This window comes from Crotalus tigris, unplaced genomic scaffold, assembly GCF_016545835.1.
Source record: "Crotalus tigris isolate CLP2741 ecotype Arizona unplaced genomic scaffold, ASM1654583v1 scf7180000024281.4978605, whole genome shotgun sequence".
Lineage (NCBI taxonomy): Eukaryota > Metazoa > Chordata > Lepidosauria > Squamata > Viperidae > Crotalus > Crotalus tigris.
The window spans coordinates 1,102,125-1,115,745 of NW_024100453.1; the positions used below are offsets into that span (position 1 = coordinate 1,102,125).

Consider the following 13,621-nt stretch of genomic DNA (forward strand, 5'->3'; position numbering starts at 1 on the left):
AAGGAAGGAAGGAAGGAAGGAAGGAAGGAAGGAAGGAAGGAAGGAAGGAAGGAAGGAAGGAAGATTTGCTTTTTGCTCCGACGAACTTCTTTTCCTCGGAAACCGCGGCAACCGCCCTCGATTCTGCCCCAGACAATACACCAGCTCAACCGCGCGCAATAATTTGCTCTGCTTTGCGGGGAAGCTTGCAGCATTTGCGGTCCGTGTCTCTTTGCGGAGCGCCAGCGGCGGGCGAGGAGGTCTGTCTCGGCCACCGAGAGAGGGGAAAGGCTTCCGCGTTCGGGGGTGAGTTACGCAGCCCCCGGCTACAGCTGTCTCTCCTTGGAGGGGGATCCCGGCCAGGTATCCCGAGAAGAAAGTCCGAAGAATTCAAGAAGTAACTCCCCGGTAGTTGTCTACTCTCGAGGCTTTGCTACCGAAGCAAAGAGGGAGCAGGAGCTCGGCCCTTGGCTACAAATCGCCGCGGCTTTTGCCTTTGTTTTCGCAGGGCTCCGAACGCAGGTTCGCCTCGTCCTTCCGAAGTCGGAGTCAAAGGGAATGGACTAGAACTCCTTTCCTAACCTGCTGTCCCTCCCATTTCCTCCCTTTCCCGGGTAGTCGGTCTTAAGCAAGGCTAAAGCTTCCGAGAGTTCAACGTCTAGTGCCCTGATGGACCTTCCGCGGATCTTTCTTGCCCATCAGTAGGACGGGGTTTTGCCGCGGTGTTCTTCCGGTCTGGTTTTTCCGACCACTTTACATTCCTGGGATTTCCTGGCCGTGTCTAGATTTTAACCAGGTGACACTTGGTTTAGTTTCTCAAGTTTTTCCCCCCAGGGTGGAGTTCCTTAATTCGCAGTCAGCGTCGTCAACCTGCTGACTGCGAATTATGGAAGTTTGCCGTCCAACAAACCCGGGGAAGCAGCTGATTGGGGGGGGGGAACGATGTAAAAACTGGCGCCATCATTCTAAACCCCTTTGCTTTGGTCAGATCCAGCTTTCCGTCGTTGAATGAACCTCTTCCTCTGAAAAAGCAGCGCCCGCCAATCTTGTGAGCTTTAGCTGAGTTTTCTTATCTGCTTGGTCCGTGTCGGTTGAGCCTGGCGGTGGGGCTTTTAGAGTTTTATTTCATTTCATTATCGCTCTGCAGGCCACTTTAGCTGACTGTGTTCAGCAGGTCAGCGGTTCAAATCTCACCGGCTCAAGGTTGACTCAGCCTTCCATCCTTCCGAGGTAGGTAAAATGAGGACCCAGATTGTTGGGGGCAATGTAAATATATATATACATTGCTTACTGGTGTACACCGCTTAGAGAGTGCTTGCACTTAAAGCGGTATATAAGTCTCATAAATAAATAAATAAATAAATTTTACTGTGCAAGAAACAAAGAAAAAACTAACGTGCTTCAAACAGCGTGTTTGGCAATTAGAAACAACCTTGTGGTGCTGGTTCCCTGGCGACTATGTCGACGCCAGCGAAGTAGGTCATTCTTGGCCAAGGCGAGGAAGTATTTCGCCATCGCTATTTTTCGGAGATAGACTTTTCAGTCCATTTCCAGGCAGCCTCGCATTTAATGATAATACTCCATCCAAACCTTAACTTGGCTCCCGAGCCCCAAACAAAGGAAATACGGAGTTTAACCCGTTCTAGCTGGTGCTTCTAAACAGGCACTCTTAAGACTCAATCGATTTCCTTTTAATTTTTAAACGCACCTCAGACTGTTGGGGAGAGAAAGAGAGCTTTGCCCGATAAATTAATCTGAACTAAGTTTAGATGGGAGTTGCACGGGCGCTATTTACAATCTAAACACGTAGGGAAAGTCAATTATTTAAATTGGAAGCCAAATTGGTCCCACTCTCCAAATAGCATCTAAAAGCTCCCCCCCTCCTCTCGTGCCTTTTTCAGGGACGAAATTGAGACAAAGCAGAGAAAAAGATTGTTAATGCCTGTGAATTAATGGAGGCACTTAATGGCTGTATTTATACATTAGGCTTAACCTGGCTGGTGTTTTAACTCATCTTCAGGGTTTGCACAATACATTGGACTAAAAATTCTACCTAACCAAGCGGCTTGGATTTGCAAAAAAAAAAAAAAAAAAAAAAAGCTAAGGCGGATAAAAACTAAACCGCTTAGCCAATTTGTGCGAAAGCCCCAACTAAATTTGAAACCGGCCTTGTCCAGGGCGTTATACAAACAACAGCGTCCGCATTGACTGCATTGCGATTAGACATTTGGAAGACGATCAGAGAGGCCGGTTGGGTCCTCCTTAGGGTGAGAAGTTTCTGAAACTTTAAGCCAGCTGTCGCGTTCCGAGCAATTCCTTTAATCAATGTCAAGGTTATAACAATTCAGATGGAGAACCTTGCGTCGCTTCAGTTTAAAGCCTAAGGCAGTGTTTCCCAAACTTGACAATTTTAAGGCATGAGGACTTCAACTCCCAGAATTCCACAGCCAGCGTTGCTGGCTGTGGAATTCTGGGAGTTGAAGTCCACATGCCTTAAAATTGTCAAGTTTGGGAAACACTGGCCTAAGGCATCGACTCGCTAGGACAAAGAGCAGACAGACCATTTCCTCCACTTCTGCTTCTAGCACGGACAGCTCTAGAAAATGTCGGAGTCAAGTAACAAACTACTGAAATAAGAACCGTAGGGGAAACGCTCAGCCTCGGAAGAGAAGAAGGTGGAATGAGGTTGCTGCGAGCTGCTTCTTTGTTTGTGAACTAGAAGGCTACTGCAGCAAAGAAAGGAAGATGGGGGAGGGATAAACGCGAGAGAGGGGAACGCATTGGGGGGGGTGGGAGCACCGACGTCATCGAACAAAGAATACCTAATGAAGACAATGGGGCTTTCCCCATTTAGAATTCGCGGAAAATTTGGGCGGGGGGGGGGAGAAAGTGACTTTGACCTTTCCAAGTCAACCCTATTGTCTGGGGGCTAGAAGTAAGACGCTATTTATTCCGAATCGTTCTTTCATACCACAACAGATTTTAAGTATGCAATATAATAAATAATGTATGTTTCCCCATTTGGGGTGAGCGTGGTTATAATCATATGTAAAACTTCTGATGAACATGTCTACTGAGTTTTGGTTTTATTAGAAAATATACCTAATTTAACTTTCTTTGGTGTGGGAAGACAGAGAAGGGAAGAACGAGAAGAATGCTATTCTTTTTTTGGTCACAGGGATGGGCTATTCAGTTCCATGCCCATCGGATGGATTTGCCCATTAGAAGTGTGTATTAAAATTTGTCTGAGAAAGGTAATGTTGTTCCTTACAATTGTTCAGCTGTGTATTTATTTAAAAATATTTAAAGTTTAAAAGTAGGACTGTTGACAACTAAAAGACCAATTAAATTAATACTTATAGAGCTGCATAATAAAAAGGATGCGGGGGGGTAGGTGAGGGGGCACTGTGGTTTTGTTTTAGAAATGTTTTGACCAATGTAAGAATTTGCCAGACTGTTTTTCCTTAGGTTCGCTGCAAGGTGGGGTGTGCATGCGTGAGGATACTGCACTGTCATTTCACAATGGGAATTAAAATTTGGATGCGGTTTGACTGCTCCTTTAGTTCACATGCCTGCTGGCTATTTCTAAATATGGAGCGGAAGAAAAAAAAAAACCCAAACCGCCTGCGCTTCTCTTCCCCGACCTATTTGTGCAACGATATGTGATAATTCCTTCTTCCAAGCAAAGCTGGAGATCGCTTTGGCTAAACTGCCCTTACATCTCTTTCCCTTTTCTCTCCTTTCTAATTAAACGGATGCCGAGAAGGCTATTTTTAAAATGGAAAAAATTAGCTATATTACTTGTAAATTTCAGCCAAGTGTAACCGGGGCTATATAAATCTTTATGTAACTCAACAAGTACCTTTAAAAAACAAATATTTTTATTCTACTTTTATTACTTTATAAATAACTCAAGGCAGTGAACATATCAAACAGTCCTTTCTCTCCCTCTTTTCCCAACAACAACCCTGTGGGGTGCATTGGAGGCAGAGAGGGAGGGAGGGAGGGAGAAACAGAGAGAGAGATTGGCCCCAAATCACCCAGACGGCTGATCTGGTTAATGCAGAAATAGGACTAACGGTCTTCCGGATTTCTAGTCTGGTGTAACCTTGGAATCTTTCTGAAACCAGGAATCTGTTTTTGAATAATGGCAACTATTTTGAATCTTACTGCTTTAAAAAACTCAGCCCACAATGATATAATTTTCTATGATTCTTATCTATCTATCTATCTATCTATCTATCTATCTATCTATCTATCTATCTATCTATCTATCTATCTATCTATCTATCTATCTATGGCTTTACGGAAAAAATATTTAATAAAGTGAAACATTTTATTAGTTTATATGGCATTTTATATCAGCCTACTTCAAAAGATTCCGAGACGTTTATTAATTTATATGTGGAATAATTCGTTGAGTCCACAGGACCAGGACCAGGGGAAGAACGAAAACTCCGACATCCAGTCCATCTTCCACTCTTGCACATTGCAATTTTATTCCTATGAACTCCCTGTCTACAGTTTCTCGCGATTATACATGGATCGGGAGAAATGCGACGAGCATGGTTTCTTTTCTCCTTTGTCTTTCTTTTGTTCAAAACGCACAATCAAAACCTTTCCTCTGAAACTGAATCCGGTTTCGAAAACACGTTTCAGTATTTCGAGAAAACGTATCGTCAGAATGGAGGGCACGATCCTATTTCAAGGAAGACATAATTGTCTGTTAATAAATGAGGGAGTGATTGGGAAGAGGGGAAAGCCACCAAATCATATGAGCCCCGAGTTGACTAAAAGTGCGGAAGGTGCTTTCAATTTCAATCTCGCAACATCTGCCTGTCCCCTCTCACCTCCGCGCACGCAGCCGCAACACCCTATTTCTCGCTGCAGTATTTTATCGAGCCAGGTGCCGTCTTGAAGCTTGGCTAAAATTAAACGGTCACGCTTCCATCTAAAAATATGACGATATTAAACTGCAGATAATAAAGAAAATTGATAATGCCGTACATAAATTCTAAAGACAGTGAGAGAGAGATTCAGTACGCAGTTGGTGTGGCATCACAGGAATATGCTTAGCCATGTAAACAGAATTCGAAGCAAAACTGTCGTACACCAGTATTTCCCTTTAAAGTCTTAAAACCGAGCAAATCTGATGTAGTATCTCTCTGCTGGTAGACAAAAATCAGAGGTCTGGAAACAAATTTTGAGGCTAATGTATTTCATTAAAGCTTGTAATAAAGTGTATCACTGTAGCCTGAAAAGGTGCTTCCGGCTCCTACCGATTTGGGGCTACCCTAAACTTACTTAGCTCTCATCCTACCGTCTCTGCCAATAGATAATTCAAGGAGTCCATTAAAACATCGCCATTTTTCCTAGGCCTGCCTTGCTGGCATCATTCCCCGCGCTTTCCTCTTCATGCCGGACAAGCTAATAATATTTAGGTTTGGCCAAAGAGACACAATTCTTAGGAGAATGAACACAGAGAGCGGTGGGTAAGGAAAGGACCTTCCCCAGCCTATTCGAGGAGATAAGTGATGGGGGCGATTGCGGATGGCATAGGGGAGCCCTCCCCCCCCAAATTTGATATCAAAGCTGGGCTTGGCTACGTTCTGCAAACCGCGCCTGCCAAGAAAGAGATACGTGAAGGTGCCAACTACTGCCCCCCTCCTTTCCCTCTGCAGTTTGTCTCAGGCGTGGGTGTTGCTCGAGAGGGAGGGGGAGGGGGAGGGAGAAGTAGATTTTGGTGGGGACCTCCCCCAGAAATGCAGCAAACCTTTCCTCAAGCTCCCTTCCTCCCACCCACTCACCCCACCCCACATCCCATTCCCCCTCCCCTTTCCTTCTGCTAGTTGGACGCGTGGGGGGACAGAGACGTGCCGCGCGCAGCAGAGGGCTTGCGTGGCAATCTGGTGACCGCCGCTCGTCCCCCTCTCGTTTCCCCCTCCCCTCCAGGTTCCTCTGCATTGCTTTGGCACCGCCGAGGCTGGAGAGACAACCCGCCCGCCTCTCGACTACTGAGGAAAGAAGCCGGAAGAGAGGAGGAGGAGGAGGAAGAAGGACCTTGGGGAAGAAGGGGAACTGGGCGGCCGGCGTCGAGGTGGGCATTCGAGCCCCACTTCCAGCCCACACCTGTCGCGCCCTCTGAAGAGCCTATGCCCCAGGCAAAAGGCGAGGGCTGCCCCTGCAGGTGCCGAGGTCATGGTCCAGACGACTCTGCAGAGGCGAAGGTCCAGTTCCAAGCGAGAGTGGAGATAGCGCCCTTCTAAGGCTCGCCCTCAACCGCCCGAGCAGCAGCAGCGGCGGCAGCGGCAGCAGCAGCAGCGGGACTGGCGTGCCAAGCGGGTCTGGCACCACAGCAGCTTCCTCGGCTTCGGCTCCTTTTCGCCTCTCTGCCCGCTCGCCGCTTCCGGAGCGTTTGCTCGGTGCCCACAGCTGCCCTTAGGGACAAGCGAGGCAGCCCCGGCGAGCATCATGGCGACGCTAATTCGCAGCAAGATCTCCAATGTGGCCACCTCGGTTTCCAACAAGTCCCAGGCGAAGGTCAGCGGCATCTTCGCCCGCATGGGCTTCCAGGCAGCGACCGACGAAGAAGCGGTGGGCTTTGTTCACTGCGATGACCTGGACTACGAGCACCGGCAGGGACTGCAGATGGACATCCTGAAGTCCGAGGGCAGCGAGGAAGGAGGAGAGCCGCCCTTGGAAGGAGATACCCACTACCAGAGGGATGGCACGGGACCCCTGCCCCCGTCTGCTTCCAAGGACGAAGGCGTGTGCTCCGAGCTGTCCACTCAAGGGAAGCCCAGGATCACCGCCTGGGAAGCGGGCTGGAATGTCACCAACGCCATTCAGGTAACCTTCAGAGCTCCGTTTCTCTTCTCCCTTTGGGTGAAATCCTGAGTTAGTGGGGACTTTCCTTGGCCTTAGTTTCCAGTGGAGCCAGGGGATCCAGAGTGTTTGAGAGACTGTAGGGATTCATCTGGAGTAGGGTTCCTGATGTCCATCACCTTGGATCATAGTATGTTAGAAGCAGTAGGTGTTCCCAGAGGGACACCTTTATCCAATCCACTGTCCATCTGTGTAAATGACTGTCTACCCATTTTCAAGTAACTGCAATTGAAGAACGGTAAAATCACTTTCTAAATCATGTTAAGAACACGAATCAACACGTCTTAGGTGTTGTTGCACTTCCTCCCTCCCCCATCTTTGTCTCCTCCCCCAAATTCAGCCAGACTTATCCCTATTGTGGCAATTCTGATCTCTGTTAATGATGATGGGATGGCAATTTAAAAATTGCAGTTGCATTGTGCATTCTAAATTTGCATTTTCTAATCCTTCCAGTTTCATCTGTATTTATGCCTGAATTTGTTTTAATATGCTCAAAGCAGCATATGGTCCAAATGGGACAGCCATTCTCCCTTAGATGTTTTATTTTATTTTTGCTTCAGATGGAGGCATTTGGAAAATTTTGAAAGAGTGAAACGACCCTCTTCCCCCTTACATTGTTTTGTATTGTAGATACAGAACATGGGGCCTTAATAAGCAAAACCTGATTGTATAATCACAGTTATCTTACAATTTGTTGGCATTGTTTGCAACAGTAATAAGATGCAACATAACAAAATTATACCTAGAAAAGATTTGCTCCTTTCACTTTCAATCCAACATTGTTCCGATTTGAAAGAAAATAATACTAATCATGAAATGAACTTTTAGGAAAATGAATAGCATTTCTATAGCTAAATAAATTTTTATTCAGTAGTGAAGATCTGAAAGCAAATTTCCCTAATATTTCTGTTGCTTTCCCCTTCCAAACTGATTAATATCTAATTTAAACAAGCAAACATAACAATGTTACTTTCACTAGTTAGCATTTTTATAGTATTGCTAGCTGTCTTAAATTATAAACATCCAACTTTCTACAAAAATAACCTCTGAATAACTGCAAAGGCTGTAGTTTAAAATTATGTGCTTATTTATTTGGAAATAATCTGTAGTGGACTCAGTGAGAACTACTTCTTAGTAGACATGTATATGATTACTTTACAAAACAACTTGGTCTACATATTCAGTTCTAATCCTTTAAGTGAATTATTTCTAGATGATAAAAATGGCTTCTATCCCAGTGAACAGCAGTGCCATTTACAATTTGATTTAATAGCAATCTGATGATCAGACTGCATTTTTTGCATCTGAATCAGAGGCATTGCAACCAAAATAAGTCAAAGTAATTTTAGTGAATGAGTTTACAATTATTGTCTTGGGTTATTGGTATCTAGTCAAAGACATATATTACACAAAGAAGTATGGTTGACTCCTATAGTGTCTTCTTCTTCTTTTTTTTACAAAGCTGTTGAGCAGATGCCTGTTTTCTTAAGCATTTGTAGGATAATCTAGGATTACGTAGGACCAAACTGTTTTTGTTACATTACTTTTTTTTAAAAAAATTGTTTTAATTTTTGCATGCACACTTTTAAAAAGTACTGGTTTTAATATGATGATTTTATTTATTTATTTTTTAAATCATCCTGGATTCCCACAGAAAAGTAAAATGTGAAATGTTTGTAGTTTTAAAGTGAAGTATGTATTCATTTTGAGCTTTTAATTCCTTTTTTTAAAAACAAAACCAAATCAATTCTTTCAATGAGAGAGGGTCTGCCCCTGTTACCTTGTTTTCCAGCTGCATGAGAATTTATGGAAGTCATATTTTAAAGAACCTTTCTGTGCAGAAAAATGAAGTCTACCCTTCCTCCTATTTTTAAACATTTTAATTTTGGAATTAAAAATGGAAATTAAAAAAGCAAGTTCTTACTATCTCCATTGGTGTATTTTCTGGGAGAGTAAATGCTCCCTTGCAAATAAATCTGAGCAATACAATATCCATTTTCTGTCTTTCTAGGGGATGTTTGTTCTTGGCCTGCCCTATGCTATCCTTCATGGTGGATACCTAGGACTCTTCTTAATCATTTTTGCAGCAGTAGTTTGCTGCTACACTGGGAAAATCCTCATTGCCTGTCTCTATGAAGAGAATGAAGACGGAGAGATAGTCAGGGTGAGAGACTCCTATGTGGATATTGCAAATGCTTGCTGCACTCCTAGGTTTCCCAGTCTTGGGGGCAGGATTGTAAACGTGGCACAGATCATAGAACTGGTCATGACCTGCATCCTGTATGTAGTGGTCAGTGGTAACCTGATGTACAACAGCTTCCCAAACTTGCCAGTGTCCCAGAAATCATGGTCCATCATTGCGACAGCAGCGCTCCTGCCTTGTGCTTTCTTGAAGAACCTCAAAGCTGTTTCCAAATTCAGTTTACTCTGCACCTTGGCTCATTTTGTGATAAACATTTTAGTGATTGCCTACTGCCTCTCCAGAGCCCGAGACTGGGCATGGGATAAAGTCAAGTTTTACATTGATGTGAAGAAGTTCCCCATCTCAATTGGCATAATTGTCTTCAGCTACACCTCTCAGATTTTTCTGCCTTCCTTGGAAGGGAACATGCAGAATCCTAAGGAGTTCCATTGTATGATGAACTGGACTCACATATCTGCTTGCATCCTGAAGGGTCTCTTTGCCTTGGTAGCCTACCTGACTTGGGCTGACGATACAAAAGAAGTTATTACAGACAACTTGCCATCCACCATTAGAGCTGTCGTTAACATTTTCTTGGTAGCCAAGGCTTTGCTCTCCTATCCTTTGCCTTTCTTTGCAGCTGTGGAGGTCCTGGAGAGATCCCTCTTCCAGGATGGAACCAGGGCTTTCTTTCCCAATTGCTACGGGGGCGATGGGAGGCTGAAAGCCTGGGGACTTACCCTCAGGTGTGCTCTTGTGGTGTTCACTTTGCTGATGGCCATTTACGTCCCACATTTTGCCCTCCTGATGGGCCTAACAGGAAGCCTCACAGGGGCAGGCCTCTGTTTCCTCCTTCCCAGCCTTTTCCACCTGAAGCTATTATGGAGGAAACTCTTGTGGCACCATGTCTTCTTTGATGTGGCCATTTTTGTAATAGGTGGTATATGCAGTGTGTCAGGTTTCATTCACTCTTTAGAAGGCCTCATTGAAGCTTTTACAACCAATACAGAAGACTAAAAGATGGGCTAGATTGGTTGCACTGGAGGGAGGAGAACAAAAAAACCCCACACAGAACATTTACATAGCCAAAAGATTATGCATTCCCATAAAGGAGAAATGTTGTTATTTTAGTGAAGTTACACTCAATAAACATAAGCAACTTTCCAGATCAGATGCTTACCCAACAGACTTTTTAAATAAATAAAGAAACCCTATATATTTTGTATTATTTAGATATTATCAGAGAAAAAGTATTTGGAATATTTCCCTGTCTTCTTCACTTCATAATTTGCATACATTTAATCTTTACAGTATAAAGAGTAAAATCCTCTATTCAGAAATAGGAAGTGATTCCATGGTAATATTTTTGCAGGTTTTATGCAACTCAGTATTGTTTAAAAATAATATAAATGTCCATCCAGTTGCTTGGGATCATTATGCTGGATCACTGGAGTACATGTATGGCTTGATGCTAAATTGTATGAGGAGCAAATTGAGATGGCTCTGATGACCATCCATGAGCCTAGCTGTATATTAAAACAATTCATAAGAACTGCTTAACACTTCCATATCAGCTCATATCCAGTACCAGCATGTCCCATTTTGAGGAAAGATCTGTAGCTGACCTGCAGCTGAGATCAGAGACTTAATGTCAGTTATGGATTGAGTTACTTTTATTCCTATTCTTAAAAAAAAAGAATAAAATTGTTGGATTTGACAGCTATTATGGATAAGAATAAATCATATACAAGAAAACATTTCTGTGCAACTACCAGGTTTGTGGAGCTGTTTCAAATGTATGTGTGATGTAATTGTGGTAAATACAATGACAAATGTATATCAGAAAATTTATCTTTAACATAGAATGTGATTCATCAATATATCAAACAATAAAGAGAAACCATAAGAATTATGGCTAGTATGGTTTGTTCTAGTAATGCCTTTATTGTATGCCTAAAACATCTTATCTCCTATAGATATTTATGTGAAACCAAGCTCCATTGCAACTCAGCATGTCTTTCTTCTTTGTAGCTAGCTCTTTTTCTACTGTAGGGTAAGTCAGCATTATTTTTGCAGATACAAGATGGATTAAGAAACATCATATGGTGTAAGTAATAAAGCATGTGTTGAGTTCAAATGATGTGCCAACTTTGAATGGGTGATTTCTACAGTGTGCATATTTATCTAGAACTAAGTATCTAAGATTTCAGTAGAATTTTCTCTCTGATTAAGCATTGGATTATGAACTGATTCTCTGCTCTATGAAGAACATTTGGTATTCAGCCAAAACACAGATGGCAGCATTCCATGAGAATTGTGATGGAAGTTACTTGCCAATAGTATTGTGAAGTTTTTGTCTTCTGGTTATTCCATCACTATTCAAAATATATTTGAGATGTTACATTTATTATTTTGAAATCATTACACTATGTAATTTTCTTCTCTTTTTATTTTAAGTTTTTAGGTCTTTGAACATAATTTCTTTCCATCTACATACTAAATATACTTTAATTCTATCTATCTATCTATCTATCTATCTATCTATCTATCTATCTATCTATCTATCATCTATCTATATCTAATATCTACATCCATCCATCCATCCATCCATCCATCCATCCATCCATCCATCCATGTTCTTTTTTTATATCTTTCATTTCAGTTGTTTACTTGATTATATTTCTGGGTATTCAGTTTCTCAATTCATAATGTATTCTTATTATTCTTTTCCATCTGTAAAATATTTTTAATGTTTCCATAATATTCATGCAACAAAATGAGTATTTTGAGTATTTTAGTTCTACAGAAGGGAAGCTGAAACTGAGAGCGAAGGGAACAGGAATAACACCAGGAATCCTTGGGTCTACTTGATATAAGAATTAAACTGTTACCTGGCATTCCTCTTTTTGGACTATATCTTTTCAGAGTACAGGAGAGGCAATCAAAGTAGGATTATCTCCTTTATGAAGGCATTTTTTCTTCTATGATAATCTTCCGTGAAAGGCTGAAGATTGAAGAACTTTGCCTATCTCTTAACAACCTAAGACTACCCTCCCCCCCCTTTTAAAGATAATGTATAAGAAGGATTCATCTTGCTTGCACAATCCTCCAAGTGCCATGCCAATTGACAACTGTAAATCGGGAACTCTTCAAACATGACTGCCCATCTTGGGCAGCTTCTAGGAAGATCTACTGATCTCCTGCCAGGTAAGAGGTAAAAGGGTAGACTAGGAGGCAAGAATTCCTTGTGGTAGCTTTTCCCTGATGAAATATGTTGATCCCAGAAGTGAATCTAGCCCCCCCCCGAAAGGCAATGAAAACTATACTTCTGAAAGAGGCATTAATTTCTGAGCATTTTCTTTGGGAGTCTGTTAGTTATATCTTCTACATTATGGATTTTAGTTCATTTTAGATTGAAGTTTTCATGGTAGAATTTATTGTTCCTTATGGCTTGAATCTTATAGAAGAGCAATATAAAAATTAGATAGTACAGCTCTTAAATCAATACTCTATCTTTGCAATGAGTTTGAACAATACAAAACTGAAATGATATGGGAAAAAGTGTTCTTGAGATATTTTCTGAAGTTTGAAGTTTAATTCCAGCTTAATTCTTTTTATGACAAACTTTTCATGGAAGTGTTTTATTTATTTAAACTGTGTTACAGTCTTTTTGACCCATTTAAGTAGTGAAAGACACTAATGGATTTTTTCAAATAAGATACTATTTAAATTAACTACTGGACATATTTGGAGATTATAGGCATGATAATATTCACCAACCCTCATCTTTGAATAATTTTGATTTTGAGCTTAGGGATATTCCTGCCTTGAAGAAAAGATGAGATAAAAAAGAAATATAATTTAATAAAATATGAATAATTGAATATCAGAATAGTGCTGACATGCAGTCCTAACCACTACAGTGGAAAAATATTATGCTTATACAAGGAAGACAACTTGTTCTCAAAATTAGCCTATTAAAATTATAATCTGATTTAGGGCACCTTTGATAAGCGTATTAAATCCAAACAAATAAAAAGCCATCAAATGATTCAAAGTGCAGAGTGTACAAAGAAGCAGAAGAAACAGTAGATCTTATTTATACTCAATTGCTGCAAGAAGATCACACAAACTGACTATAAATGACACAGCACAGTCACCACAATAATTCACTGGAACATCTGTAAAAATTATAATCTGCAGGTAGTGATAAATTTGTGGGAACATAGAGCTGAAAAAGTAGTAAAACTGAGCAAGTTAAAGTATGGTGGGATTTCCAAATACAAATTGATAAAATCTTGGTTCATAATACATAAAGATTTAACTGTAGTTGAAAAGAAAGTGTGACTAATTGATGTGACAATTCCAGCCGAGAGGAAACCAGAAGACAGAGAATTGGAGAAGATCACAAAGTATCAAGATCTGAAAATCAAAACTGAAGGATTGTAGCATAAACTGGTCATGGTGGTTCCAGCAGTTATTGGCAGACAGGGTCCAATACCAAAGAATCTTTGGGCATTGAAAGAAAACCCCATCTGTCATCCATGCTGCTTGGATCTGCACATATGCTACACC

At 41.6% G+C, this 13,621-nt stretch overlaps 1 protein-coding gene across 1 annotated transcript; it reads left to right on the forward strand.

Annotated features, from left to right (window-relative positions):
- The first annotated feature begins 8 nt into the window (after positions 1 to 8).
- On the forward strand, positions 9 to 10,955 carry SLC32A1 (solute carrier family 32 member 1). Its single transcript, XM_039323753.1, has 3 exons — positions 9 to 285; positions 5,932 to 6,828; positions 8,876 to 10,955. The coding sequence occupies exons 2-3, from the start codon at positions 6,451 to 6,453 to the stop codon at positions 10,061 to 10,063; spliced, it is 1,566 nt and encodes a 521-aa protein (XP_039179687.1). The 5' UTR covers positions 9 to 285; positions 5,932 to 6,450; the 3' UTR covers positions 10,064 to 10,955.
- The last annotated feature ends 2,666 nt before the right edge of the window (positions 10,956 to 13,621 follow it).

Bases quoted from the DNA above. Each gene is read 5' to 3' on its own strand.
- SLC32A1 (XM_039323753.1), top strand. From the start codon at position 6,451: ATGGCGACGCTAATTCGCAGCAAGATCTCCAATGTGGCCACCTCGGTT. The intron at 6,829-8,875 runs GTAACCTTCAGA...CTGTCTTTCTAG, and splicing joins ATGTCACCAACGCCATTCAG to GGGATGTTTGTTCTTGGCCT.